Source organism: Rattus rattus, chromosome 12, assembly GCF_011064425.1.
Source record: "Rattus rattus isolate New Zealand chromosome 12, Rrattus_CSIRO_v1, whole genome shotgun sequence".
Lineage (NCBI taxonomy): Eukaryota > Metazoa > Chordata > Mammalia > Rodentia > Muridae > Rattus > Rattus rattus.
Genome location: NC_046165.1, coordinates 40,056,197 through 40,070,909, shown reverse-complemented (window position 1 = coordinate 40,070,909; position 14,713 = coordinate 40,056,197). Strand labels below are relative to the sequence as shown.

General features: G+C 41.9%; 1 protein-coding gene across 3 annotated transcripts in view; it reads left to right on the top strand.

Moving 5' to 3' along the window:
- Positions 1-166: 166 nt before the first annotated feature.
- Pcdh17 (protocadherin 17) overlaps positions 167-14,713 on the top strand; it is a 90,997-nt gene continuing 76,450 nt past the window's right edge. For 2 of the 3 annotated variants that reach the window (XM_032918335.1, XM_032918334.1), the window contains exon 1: positions 167-5,247. In XM_032918335.1, coding sequence (XP_032774226.1) covers positions 2,683-5,247 — 2,565 coding nt within the window. In that variant the 5' untranslated portion in view covers positions 167-2,682. The remainder of the gene's footprint in view (positions 5,248-14,713) is intronic. The other variant, XM_032918336.1, reaches the window with a different exon arrangement.

Sequence of the window (14,713 nt, the reverse complement as noted above, 5' to 3'; positions counted from 1 at the left end):
TCGGACTCAGCTAGTCAATGACTCTAAAGCTCCGGAGCTGCTGGCCCCGCCCCCGCCTACCGTTTCTCCGCCTCCCATTGGGCGTGGGCCGAGAAGGCAGGGTCTGGCTCCCCACGCCGATTGGCTGGCAGAGAATCAGTATCAATGTTTAAGCGGCGGCGTGAGGTGAATAGAGTCAGTCAGCAAGAGACGCTGGGGAGAGAATCCGGACTGCGAGCCCGGCGGCTGCCGCAGCGGAGGAGGGCGGCTCGGAAACGCTACTCCAACTGTTGAATTGAATTTTCACCTTCCATTTCCTCCGCGTCTTGGCTGGCGGAGATGGATTTATTCGGTTTGAAACCTGCACGTCTTTCTCAGGCTTTGGGGTGATCCTGAAAGGCACCACCGTACCAGACTGAAAGAGACCACTCGTGACAGGAAAAAAAAAAAAAAAGGAGGAATTAAAAAAAAAATAAAGCCTCCACAACAGACTATTAGCTATGCACACCGATGCTGGACTTTGTGAACAGAGACCATTGGGAGGAAAATCTTGAACTATGATCCTGGGCTAAGCTGTGAATCATTACTGGAAACGTGCCCCCACCCCTAAGACTGAGAGATTTGGGGGCAGCTCACGCCTAACCAAGTGGAAAGGTTTGCAAAAACAAATAAATATTCGTAAGCAAAGCAGACGCCTTGTTTTGCAGAGCCTCGGACTCCGGCCGAAAGAGGTAGAGTAAAAGTGCTCCTGGATTCAGCTTTGCCTTCCTCCCCCCACGCTCTTTTTCTCATTTTCTCCTCCCCCCTCCACCCCTCGACGTGAATTTGTGGGGGGTTTTTTTTGTTTGTTTGTTTGCTTTTTGTTTTTTGTTTCCTATTGAGTGAGTCAGAGAAAGCCTTAAGAAGAAGCCTCAACTAATGTCTGTGAAGGAAGGACCGTGAGGGGAGAGTGAATACGATTCGTTCCCCTGCTTCTGACTCATCCCGCAGATCAGAACACCTGCATTTCTGGATGTGTCATTCCCGCATACCGAGGCGCCTGGAGAAGCGGAAATAATGTGTAGATCAACCCATGCCTAACCTCCCCTTGGAGGTGGAGGTAGTTTCCCCTGGTGGGTGCCCTGGCAGAACCGCGGTGGCTGCAGCTCTTCACCCTCTGCCTTCTCCAAGTCGACCAGAGACCGTGAGAGACAGACTGCAGAATGCATCACGCCAAGCCTTGATGTATTCCAGCCACCCTACTCCTCCAATTTAAAATACTACTACTAATAATAAGGGGGGAAGCCTACACTGTATTCTCTTCAAATATCCACCACTCTTTTCTCCTCGCCAAGGTTTTCTTTTCTAGATGAAAAGGACTGGGAGGCTGGGCCACTGGAAGGAGGTGCTGAATAGAAAGAAAAGAGAGCCACTTGACAGCCCAGCCCTGTGAATGCAGAGACTGTTTCCCTCCTAGCGAGAGACAGGGCGAGTGTGTGTGTGTGTGCTAGGACTGGGAGGGTAGCTCCCTCCTCCTTTCTCGTCTGCCCCCCCTCCCCCTTCAAATCTGCACGTCTAACCATGAGTTGCCTGTTGATTTCCTTTCGCCTGGCGAGAGAAGCAAACTGGAATTAAACTGCAGGCAGAAGAGTCTCTGCTTGCAGGAAGAGGATGGGATGGTAGTGGCGGCTCCGGGCTTGGCGTAGAGACACCAGAGTGTTCTACGAACAGACGCGGAGATCTATCTCTCTATTTTCTCCTCCCAATAGGCTCTCGGCGCAAATGCTGATCAGGCTGTGGCTTTCTTGATTTTGGGGGAGAACCTTCTCCGAGGAAGAGAGGGAGGAGCTTGGTCAGGGGGAGGAAACTACAAATCGGGACACTTTTTTTTTTTTTTTCCCGCTGCATTTCCTCCCCTCCCTCTGGCTGCTCGGAAAGAAGAGAGAAAAAGAAGAGGAAAAAAAAAATACTTGGCTCGCAGATGCAGTCCGCTGCCGCCGCCGCTGCCTAAGCCAGCAATGCAAGATTAGATCTTTAAATGCAGCAATACAGTGCCTAAAAGCCGACCATCCTGCACAACGAGCAGACATTTCTCCGTGCGCCAGGGCAGCCTCAAATATCCATATGTATCTGTGACTCTTTCTTCGTCCCTACTCATTCCCATCAATCTCGTCACCGAATACGAGTAACTAAAGGATTCCACTTTCTGATCTGCCTGGAGACACACCTCCCGAAGCCCTCCCCCACTCGATTTGAAGAGTATTCTGTAGGCTGCCTGAGGGAGTGGATTTTGCAGCGCCTAGCGGGAGTGAGGAAAACCCACCAATCCTTCGGCTCATTATCATCCCTTCCAGACTCGATTTCCTTCTTCTCGCCAGCCTCATCACGCAAGTTTGAACCTCCTGAAGTCCAGGCGGGAGAGACAAAGCCTTGGGCTTGCCCTCAGCCGCAGGGAGTCGCCGCCTTTTGCTCCGAGCTGCTGCAGCTTCGCAGCGCGGCTTCATCTCTCCCTGTGCGAATGCTGTAGATCAACAGGTTCGGGCAACTTGAGCGGAATAAGGAGAGACTGCCTGGTGCCGCAGCCCGGGTGCGGAGGGAAGGAAGGACTCGCAGACTTGGGGCTCGCTCCGAGCTCTTACGCTCCGCCCCGGTTCCAGACTGGCGCGCACCCACCAGCTAGCACCTCCAGTCCCGCTGCTCCGGTTCCAACCCCAACGGTCTGGGATGTACCTTTCCATCTGTTGCTGCTTCCTTTTGTGGGCCCCTGCCCTGACACTCAAAAACCTCAACTATTCAGTACCAGAGGAGCAAGGGGCCGGCACCGTGATAGGCAACATCGGCAAGGATGCCCGACTGCAGCCCGGGCTTCCGCCGGCTGAGCGCGGCAGCGGCAGCGGGAGGAGCAAGTCCGGCAGCTACCGGGTGCTGGAGAACTCCGCACCATATCTGCTGGACGTGGATGCTGACAGCGGGCTCCTCTACACCAAACAGCGAATCGACCGTGAGTCCTTATGCCGCCACAATGCCAAGTGCCAGCTCTCCCTAGAGGTGTTCGCTAACGACAAGGAGATTTGCATGATCAAGGTAGAGATCCAGGACATCAACGACAACGCTCCCTCTTTTCCCTCAGATCAGATAGAAATGGACATCTCCGAGAACGCGGCACCCGGCACCCGCTTCCCCCTTACGAGCGCTCACGACCCAGACGCTGGCGAGAACGGGCTCCGCACCTATCTGCTCACCCGCGATGATCATGGCCTCTTTGCACTGGACGTCAAGTCCCGCGGCGACGGCACCAAGTTCCCAGAGCTAGTCATCCAAAAGGCGTTGGACCGCGAGCTGCAGAACCACCACACTCTGGTGCTGACAGCCCTGGATGGCGGGGAGCCTCCACGCTCCGCTACGGTGCAGATCAATGTGAAGGTGATCGATTCCAACGACAACAGTCCAGTCTTCGAGGCTCCATCGTACTTGGTGGAACTGCCCGAGAACGCTCCACTGGGTACGGTGGTCATTGATCTGAACGCCACCGATGCTGATGAAGGACCCAACGGAGAAGTCCTCTACTCCTTCAGTAGCTATGTGCCTGACCGCGTGCGGGAGCTCTTCTCCATTGATCCCAAAACTGGCCTGATCCGCGTTAAGGGCAACCTGGACTATGAGGAGAACGGCATGTTAGAGATCGACGTGCAGGCCAGAGACCTAGGACCTAACCCAATTCCAGCCCACTGCAAGGTCACAGTCAAGCTCATCGACCGCAACGATAACGCGCCGTCCATTGGTTTCGTCTCCGTGCGCCAGGGGGCGCTGAGTGAGGCCGCCCCGCCTGGCACAGTCATCGCCCTAGTTCGGGTCACTGACCGAGACTCAGGCAAGAATGGGCAGCTTCAGTGTCGAGTTCTAGGTGGAGGAGGGACCGGAGGTGGAGGTGGCCTGGGAGGTCCTGGTTCCGTCCCCTTCAAGCTGGAAGAAAACTATGACAACTTCTACACCGTGGTGACTGACCGTCCGCTGGACCGTGAGACACAAGACGAGTACAATGTGACAATAGTGGCCCGGGACGGCGGCTCCCCTCCACTCAACTCCACCAAGTCGTTCGCTGTCAAGATTCTGGATGAGAATGACAACCCGCCTCGTTTCACCAAAGGACTGTACGTGCTCCAAGTACATGAGAACAATATTCCAGGAGAATACCTCGGGTCAGTGCTCGCCCAGGATCCCGACCTGGGCCAGAATGGGACAGTCTCATACTCCATTCTCCCCTCACACATCGGTGACGTGTCCATCTACACCTATGTGTCTGTGAACCCCACTAACGGGGCCATATATGCCCTGCGCTCCTTTAACTATGAACAGACGAAGGCTTTTGAATTCAAGGTGCTGGCTAAGGACTCGGGGGCGCCCGTGCATTTGGAGAGCAACGCCACGGTGAGGGTGACAGTGTTAGACGTGAATGACAACGCTCCAGTGATTGTGCTTCCCACTCTCCAGAACGACACGGCTGAACTGCAGGTCCCGCGCAATGCTGGCCTGGGGTACCTGGTAAGCACAGTTCGAGCCCTGGACAGCGACTTTGGTGAGAGCGGGCGCCTCACCTATGAGATTGTAGATGGCAATGATGACCACCTGTTTGAGATCGATCCGTCCAGCGGCGAGATCCGCACGCTGCACCCCTTCTGGGAGGATGTGACCCCGGTGGTGGAGCTTGTGGTGAAGGTGACCGATCATGGCAAGCCCACCCTGTCCGCCGTGGCCAAACTTATCATTCGCTCCGTGAGTGGTTCCCTGCCTGAAGGGGTACCGCGAGTGAATGGTGAGCAGCACCACTGGGACATGTCGCTGCCTCTCATAGTGACACTAAGCACGATTTCGATCATCCTCCTAGCGGCCATGATCACCATCGCTGTCAAATGTAAACGGGAAAACAAGGAGATTCGCACTTACAACTGCCGCATCGCCGAGTACAGCCACCCACAGCTAGGCGGGGGGAAGGGCAAGAAGAAGAAAATCAACAAAAACGATATCATGCTGGTGCAGAGCGAGGTGGAAGAGAGGAACGCCATGAACGTCATGAACGTGGTGAGCAGTCCCTCCCTGGCCACCTCCCCTATGTACTTCGACTACCAAACCCGCCTGCCCCTCAGCTCGCCCCGGTCAGAGGTGATGTACCTTAAGCCAGCCTCCAACAACCTGACTGTCCCGCAGGGGCACGCAGGCTGCCACACCAGCTTCACCGGACAAGGAACTAATTCGAGCGAGACCCCTGCCACTCGGATGTCCATAATTCAGGTAGGAGACTTTTAGAGTAAAGGGGACTTCACTTAAAAGCTCTCGCTGGTGCTGTCCTGAGACCTTTGAATAAGGGAAAACCAGAGGGCCAGCAATAATGTGTGGGGGGTGGGAATTAGTTAATGGAAAGTGGTTCACAGTTTTGACCCTGTGTGCACACCATTTCCTATTCAGAACCCCTCCCTAGTATATAGCTAAAACACACGCCACACCTCTGTTGCATTTTTAAAATTTATTTTTACACATTTTGAAATGATAACAACAGTCAATATTTAAACTTTATTCTATCTGCAGGACTATATTTCTTTCCATAACAGGATTCCCAGAGTAGACCAAAAGGGGGAAAAAAGTTAATTTCCTTTATGAGTTGTATTCCATTAAAACATTTTATGCTGATATGATATTTATATTCCAAACTGGAGCTAACTTCTTTAATATTGAATAGTCACCAGCTCAGTTCTCTAAGCTGTCAGTCAATCTGAAGAAAGTTTTACCTTTGGACACATTAGTTTTGTATCTTGAAAGTGTTCTCAGCACATGAATCCCATTTGTTCCTTAACTAAAGTTTCAGCTGCAGCTTGGGAAGTGTGACTCACATGCTAAAGTGCTGTGTACAAGTTAGGCTCAGTGACCAGAAAAAAAAAATTCTTTGAAAAAATTTTTCATTGGTTTCAGGGTTTCCTGTGAGCTTCCCGTAGTCACTAGGGCATGAAAAGTCTACCCAAAGTGTCATAAGGTCATTTTTATGCTATTGATGACAGGGAATTAAATTCCAGTGAGTCCCACATGGTTTGTTTCTTGAACTGGGTATCTACACGTTACTAAGCATAAGATGAATGTAAAACCGTTGCCCAAAACGTAGACACTGATTCTTGCAAAGATGGCTATGCTGTGATAGTCCAGTCACCTTCTTGTTCCTTTATTCACTACTGCTGTGTCCCCAAAAATAATTTTTGGTTACCATAATATTTAGAACAGGCATGGTTACAAATTCCTCTGAAGGAGCAGGCAATGGAGTTTGACATTTGAGGGGGGGCAGTTTGAAGTAAATGAAAAGTCATTGGGGTATTATTATGCTTTGAAAAGCTTGTCTCAGTAACGTTACTATTGTTCAGGTGGAGCATTGAAGACCCATGACCCTGCTAATATTAGTCCACCCATGTCCCAATGCTAAGCAGATACCACTTTCTATGACAGCATAGTGTCCATGTGAACAAGGCTCGTCACGTACGATGTGATTTACTATTAAAGTATAAAATTCCATTTTGATAGTATTCACTGTATATGAGTAATCATGTAATCACGGATTTAAAGTTTATATGAAACACGAAAGAAATTCTCAGGTTTGAAAACTTGGCTTCTAAAAATGTCTTCCTGTAATTGCGTGAAACTGGTATTTATGAACACTAATTTCTCTATAGAGGGAATAATGATCAAATGTTTATTCATAGATGTGATGTAGTCATTCTGGAATTGCAAATATTTTGTACACCTGTCCTATATTTATGCTACTGACAAGGTTGTCACAAAAGGCTAATAATTAATCATCTACTTTAAGGGTTCTGAGTTGAATTTTCATCTAGTTTCCAGTATAAAAAATTATAAAATCAAGTTGATTCAGTAAAATTCTCAGCAAGTCTGTCTTCTCAGACTACTGAAGAGCACTCTTAAATAGAAAAAGCCAGAACTGTGGAAGGAAGTGGTGCTATACTATGTTAACCGTATTGCCATTGAAGCTGGTCATTGGTTGTAAATCAGACTGGTGGGTCCTCACTAATAGTAAAAGCCAAGCCAAGAAAAGTCACATACTGTCTAAAGTTTTTCACAATTTAAGCAGTAAGCGAAAGACTGTCTTTGTATCCCTTTATGTCTAAAAATGTAACCCATTAAACCGAAGTATAAATTGGACTTTGGTTTAAGTTCATAATTTTACCGAAGTGTCTCAGTTTCATGTTACCTCCGTCTTTCAAAGATTCTCAACTGAAACAGTTTCCCCCATCTTCTGCAGTCCTTTAAAAGACGAGTAATAGAATCCAATAAGCTAATGTCCTTAGGAAAGTACCACATCTCTCTGATATTTATCATAGAAATCATAATAAATTAGCCAGCTGCTGCCCTTTTTCTCTTTCCCTCAACAATTGAGCTGCAGCACACCTTGTGTTCAAGTGGAATGAAGGAAGTCTGCAGGAATTCCGTTACCTCCTATCAAGCTCATTTGTTAGCGTTTTTCTCCTTCAGCATGCAATGTAAATACGCTACTAATTTCACGTCTCTTTCCTAAAGTACAGTCATAGTCCACAAAATCAAATTGGATCAACAGCAGTAGCTCTGGTTCATCTTTATTTTCCAAGTATCTTACACAGTGTTTTGAAAGTACATAGTGTATCTTTAAAAATGGGTTAAACCAATTTTCATTACCGTGTTGTAATACCTTTGTTCAGCAAGGAGCTATGAAAGATAGGAACTTTGGGACTGGAGGGCTCCCATTACAGCTAAAGTTAAACGGAGTTTCAGTCTGAGAGTGTTTCAATCACAGGGCCCAAGGCTCATGCTTCAAGTTTTTGTTTCCTTTCAGATATATATGTATATATATATTAACATAGATTTGTAAAAAGATTTTATTTTTATTAAATCCAGTGAATCAGACTATAAAGTGTTTAGACAATAGGCGTGTGAATATCTGTACCTATAACTGCATAGGAATTATACTACTACATTGAAGTTACGGTGTGATATTTTATTTATTTCAAGGTATAGATGTTGTATTGAAGAATAGAAACCGGTTTTGAAGTGGGTAAGGAGGCAGTCTATCACATGAATGTATAAAATACTTTCCATTGAAGACATTTCCATGTGTCTCATTTTGTGGGGTGATGTATGATCTAAGATGAATGTGGAAACACTTTCTAATTCTGAAGAATCACCGTGTTAACTGTGGCTTTCTAAGAACATGTTCACACTTGAAATATCAGTAGTAGGGGAGGGAAGGCAGAAGGTCACTCAGAACTTCAAAGTCACTCTTGGTGAAACAGAGTGGCCAGCCTGAGAAACATGAGCCCCTGTCACTAGAAAGCAAAGCAAAACAGCAAATTAAGTCAGGTCTCGGGCAACTTCTCAACAGGTGTTCTCCTTGAATCCTGATGCAGAAGAGGAGACACACTAGGACAACCTGATGATACAATTTCCTGATTTCGTTTTGTTTTGTTTCGTTTTTCAAAATACCTGTATTCTCCCACAGTGCCTACTGCAGTTTTAATGTATTCTCGTTGAAGAACGTGCATGAGCCCAACCAAAATTTCCTAAAATGAAGTCTAAAAATTGCATAGGTTTACAAATCAACTTTAAAAAAGCACGTCCATTCACTCACAAGTCCTCATGGAAAACAGTAAAATTCTTTTAAAATATGTTCATGAGGCTTACAACACCAATTTGCCAAATGTGAGTTAAGTACATTATTTTAAGCATAAATGAATTAAATAAGGATATGGTAGGGGCCTAGGGCAAAGGAAACACACTAAAGTGAGATTGAGCTGTAAAGCAGTAAGCTATCGTGAACAAAGAGTTAAATGTATTTTGGAAAAGATGAAAGCTGAAGCTTTTTTAATAATGGTGTTACCCACTCTGGGTCTATTCTCATTTCTCTAGCACAGGAGTTCCTTGACTCCAGATACCTGTTAACATGAGTTCCCAAGACCTCAAATGATCACTCATACTCTATACTCCTTTAAATTAATAATTTCAGCAACAGATGCACAGTATAAATATGCTTTGGAGTCACTTCAAAATTTGAAATTTTGCTACACTTTTTAATGCTAAAAAGATGTCACATGATTAGTCTCATGCACTCATCGTTCTTCACAAAATCCTTTCTTAGGAGGATCATGTTGAACTGAGCAAGAAAGGGATGACATTGTCATCCTGCCTGTCTCCTGTGACACTTTGCACTTTTCTTTTTTATTTCTTAAAGGATTATTCCAAACATAGTAGGATTAATTTCTACTTTAGCGTAATGAGTATACGCTATCAAACTTTTATCATGGATTGATATTACCTGAAGTATTACAAAATAAAAATTGCAACTGAGCATTGAGAGTTTGAAGTTTCTCTGGAGGAAAATTTAAACTTATTTTTAAAGTTCCAAACTTATTCTTAGTGTTCCTACTAAAATGCTAATAGTGTTAGCTAGATATGCTTTTTTGGAGATTACCTCCAATGTACACCTCTGAGCATTCCTACATTTGAGATCAAAGGAAAAAATATTATAAAACTAGAAGCCACAGAATTTTATTTTTAATACAGGTGACAAACACGTTCTTCATGAATTGTGAACTTCATTACCCACTAGTATCCCAATTTCAATTAAATTGAAAATGATGGCCAGGTGATTCTTGATCATCCTCATTGACATGAAAATTCGTTAGGTCTGTGTACTACAAAAACAATACTTTTTTTTTTTAAATTTTACTTTGCTTGTATGGGAGAGCTATATTGTTTTAATGCAAAGTATGCTGTATACATTTACAGCAAGAAATTACATTCTCTGCATCTTTTCTTATGAAACATTGTATGTGATCAGAGATAAAAAAAAAAGTACCCTAAAACTCTAATCTCAACCTCTTAAGGTTGGTTACTAAATCATTCATATTCCTTAAAACAGAAAATAACCACAGCTCACATTGTTGAAGTTCTGTCTAGAAAGTCAGTGTTATAATAGATGTGTATTGTTCACACCTTTGCAGGGACTAGCTTTATATGTGAATTTCAAATAATTACTCCTAAAATAACCTCCTACCGTCATCTCAGTTAAAGAATTATGGAGTGTACATATTTTAATGGGAAGACATTCAATATTTGGGGGTGAATGTTTAGTGCTGTTTTTTAAGAACAGTGTCTTTTTATATATAGTATGAGACATCACCATTGTCAGGTATGAGGGCTCAAAATTCTCACTGTGAGTGCTGTTTATGTAATATAGAGTAGCAGAGAAGCACACAGAGTAGGTAGATATGCTAAAAAAAAAACAAGATTTCTAAAAATTAATAGAAATGTACTTGCATTTAGTAAAGTTTGCCCTGCCTATACTTAGTAGAATAGAAAGAAAGAAAGAAACTTTTTGGAAAATACAGGTGTGTGTTTACCTATGTTTATCTGTGAACACGAATACTTTCAGTACCATGCATGTAAATACTACAAGCACAAATATCTCCTTTTACAAATTTCAATTCAAAGCAAGTCACTTTTTAAAGAAGAACGCATTTTCTTTTGAAACTATTTTAAACATTATAATGTAGACCTTACAGGGATCCAGGAAAATAAAAACTAACGTTAAGCAAATGTTTGGTACTTTGGGGACTGGTGGGATGGCTGGAACCATTAAAAACATATGGTGTAAGGTTGATGATGAAAGACCAAGAGGAAGAAGTTTCTACAGCTGGGCTCAGGCCTGGGAGGAAATGAAACTTAAGTCCCTGAAGCAGAGAACTCTTGCAATACACTCAATAGTGGGTACATTCTTACAAATGCACTCACTAATTACTATATTAGTCATTGCTCTAGAATGTATTCCCCTAGGTAATACGTCTGTTTAATAAATCCCACAGGGCATTACCTTAAAGTCATATTTTAGTAAAGCATTAGTGAAGTGATTTCTTTGGATTAAATTCCTTCAACCAGTGATATATAATTGTTAAAGAATAGCATACAGTTCATTTTTTTTTTACTTAGCATTTTGAAGATAGCGTGACTTCTGCCACCCACATACAAGACTCTTTCGAAGTTCATCAGACCTACACTAATCTATTGTCAACCTACCTTAGCAAAGGAGACTTTGACATGAATTCCCCTCAATGGCAGCATACAGTATTTTACAGCAACTCATAGCTTTCACTGCTAGTTTTGACAGTGATGTATTGCTGTCCTTTGGTCTCTGGAAATAAATCATCTATAATAAAGAAGTCCTTAATGGCATCAACATTCTCGTGGTGACTAAGCAGAAACATGCTCCGGCTTCATTGCTACTGCAGAGGAATCAGTTCAGTCTTTTTAAGGTGTAGTCCAAAGGAAAGACTCATAGCAGTATATGAATGCTATGAGTATATGAATGCTATGAATGTGGTTACCTGGGAGGCATGTTTCTCTTACATGTATTCTGATAGACTATGAAATTGGTTTTCAGGCAGAGCTTGAGAGAGTCTTTTGACATACATGGGACACATATTGTTTGTCTGTTCTGGTTGAAGTGACATTCTGATTATTGGTATTTGTAGGACTTGAACTGGATCTATTCCAGGCAGGTTTACTGTGGTGAAATGGTTCTTATGGTTCATTGAGCATCTAGCATGACTATGCTGAATGCAATTGGCAAGTTTGCATATATTTATTCAAAAAATAAGGCAGTTAAACAGTATAATTATGGGAAAATGAATCATGACAATAAAAGACTGTTTAACTTAACAAGCTTTGTGATCAAATGATAAATACAGGTTGGAGAAATGAAACTTTATATGTAACTCATCTACATAAATATACTTTGGTTTGATTAGAGGAATGGAATATATTAAAATACTTAAATAATATTAGAAAAGCATTTTACTCAGGCATTTAAAAATATTGCTATATCCATGTTATCTTATTTTCTTTATATTCAAATTCTATGAAGTAGTATCATCAACCATACCATATTAATGTTATATGAAATTGGCATGGAAAAGATACTGTAATTTCAAAGGTCCTACTTTGTTCTAAAATATACTTTGTCTAAACAACATTTAACTCTTTTCAAACTTGTAATGTGTTTATTGATTTTTAATTACCAAAACACATTAAAGGGACCATTCGAATGACAATTTCTTGTTTACTTCCTTTATCAGCTAAATGCAGTCTTTGTAGGGTTTAAAAGCCAAAGCTGTTAGAACTGAATTTCAAGTTTGAAAGTATACATTTGCAATTGTTTGGTGGATATTTACTTCTCTTTGCAGACATCAGTCTTACTCTTATAAATTAGTTAATACATATGTAGATGCTAACTTTACATTTCGAAAGGTCCCTGTGCTATTCTAGAGATATTAACACTTAGAAGCAACTGAACATGAGAACTGACTGAAGAAGTCACGTCCCCTATGATGTTTTATGCATGTTTCTTTCCTTCTTCTATTCATATAATAGCTTAAAACATAGTTTATATATAAGACATAAAACATGCATTCATAGTCTTTCTTACTGAACTCTTAATAACCATGTGAATGCATAAAATTTTAGTATCTTCCACTGAAACTCAGCCCAAAGTTAACGTTTGATTGTATCCTAAACTTTTTTTGTATACATGTACAAAATGAAAACATACTGTTATTTTATGTTTAAAAGGATTCAGGGATTAAAAGGATTACAAATTTTCTTATTCTTTATAATCCAAATCTAGACTATGTTTCCTAAGTTTGCTTTTCCATGGTAAATATTCTTATCCATTTTCAAGTCTTGACACTTTAGGTTTCTCAACCTTTAAGATATAACTTTGTTTTTGAAGTCATAGTCCTCAATGCACACACCTTTGTTAGGGCTATTTCCTTTCCAAACAGCTTATTTTATTACACTACACTAAGATTACTGTATGGTTGAATATTCTGCGTGTTATTTTATTTTTTCCCCACAGTAGAAAGTTGGATGTAGGGTTGGGCTTCTTACAGAAAATAAATAATTTGGCTACATGTGCAAATTGGCACTGTGTGCTTCTTACCCGTGCTTTTATTTCAGTAGATGACTTAACATAACAAGAAGAAATGGGAGTATTTAAGAAGCCTATAAACTTATCAACAACTTACTAAAAACAATATTTTCACTTCCCCATATTGGAAGAGAAGGGAACTGGTTTTTATTAAGGAGTTATTTTCTAGCTCCTTAGCCTGACATTCCTTAATGGTACATATTTTCATAACTGTTAATTGCACATAACTGTTAAAATGGGTTGCTTTGATTTTTATAGTTAATTGTGAAAAAGAGAATAAGAGATGGTTTACATTTTAGTGATCTCTTTTTCCGGGCTCTCTTTGGATGCACTGGCCTTGCTTTCTAGTCCATTTTGCAGTTTTCCATGTATTTTAGGAATGTTTGCTCAAGATAAGCAATTTGCACCAACAACAAATGTAAGAGGAACCATAACTCACCTGAAAAATGAGAAATTAATTCTCTATCTTTATTATCATTTTCACTGTGCCCGATTGAATGATGACAAAGAAAACTGTCATCTCATCGTTCCAAACCAAGATATTTGGTTGTTTGCTTTATTATTATTTGAATCTTTACAGAGCCTTAAGTTGTAGTAACAACTGCCACCATTTTTTTAAAGCTGCACTCATATTGTAATCCGACCTTATTTCAAAAATCTGTGATTAAAGAAGTCAAGGTTGGAGAAGTCAATGCACACACACACACACACACACACACACACACACACACAGAGAGAGAGAGAGAGAGAGAGAGAGAGAGAGAGGGAGAGAGAGAGAGAGAGAGAGAGAGAGAGAGAGAGAGAGAGAGAGAGAGAGAGAGAGAGACAGACAGACAGACAGACAGGCAGACAGAAATATATATATAATTGAGTTTTACTGGACATAGGAATTGTGAAATTCTTTGTATTAACAGAAAATAGTCACCTTATTCTATGGAATTAACTTAGAGTAATATGTAGGACTTCATACACCTGTATGAAAGTAACAAAGAATTCAGTATCAATTCATAGGTCGACGTAAACATCTCTAAAAAGTGCACTTGCACTTTTCTGTCACCACAACCATGGTTAGTAATTATTAGCTGTGTTTAAGTCTTAACCTTCAGGGGAAAATTATTATTTTTCCCTAGATGATAATAAGTTGGGAAAGAGGACAACAATCCTTTTAAACAAACCAACACTCAGAACAATCTTTGAAAGTTATTACCCGAGGTCTGTTCTGAGATGTCATACTGTATCCAAATGACTAAGTAGAGAAAAACAAGGAAACATGAGAAATACATTTGATATTTTTTCTTCTTATTTTGAAGAATAGATTTTCCATAATAATTTTTTATATAATGAAGACTATTACACCGTAATTTGGGTTAGAATACATGCCCAGTTCCCCATCTCAAAACCCAATTTGTTACCACCTGTGGCTATTTCTATTAAAAAAAAAAAGAAACATAATTACTATGAGTCTCAGCAGTCTTAGAGTAAATTTTTGCAATTACAATTCCTCCCTTGGGCAGAGTGTGAAAATGGTAGATTAATTCCTGCCAGGATGTTTCTCTTCCTTGTGCGTTTTTGGGTTCGGTGTCTCCTTCTTGGAGTGAGTGTTTGCTCTGGGTAAAGGTTATGTCAGTGTTTCTGTAGTAAATCTCCAGAAATAAAGATCCACAAATCAGTCATTAAATTTGCCGTAGGCAAAAAGCTGACATGGAACAACTCACGGAAAGAGTGGGTAATATTTCCCATTACTGT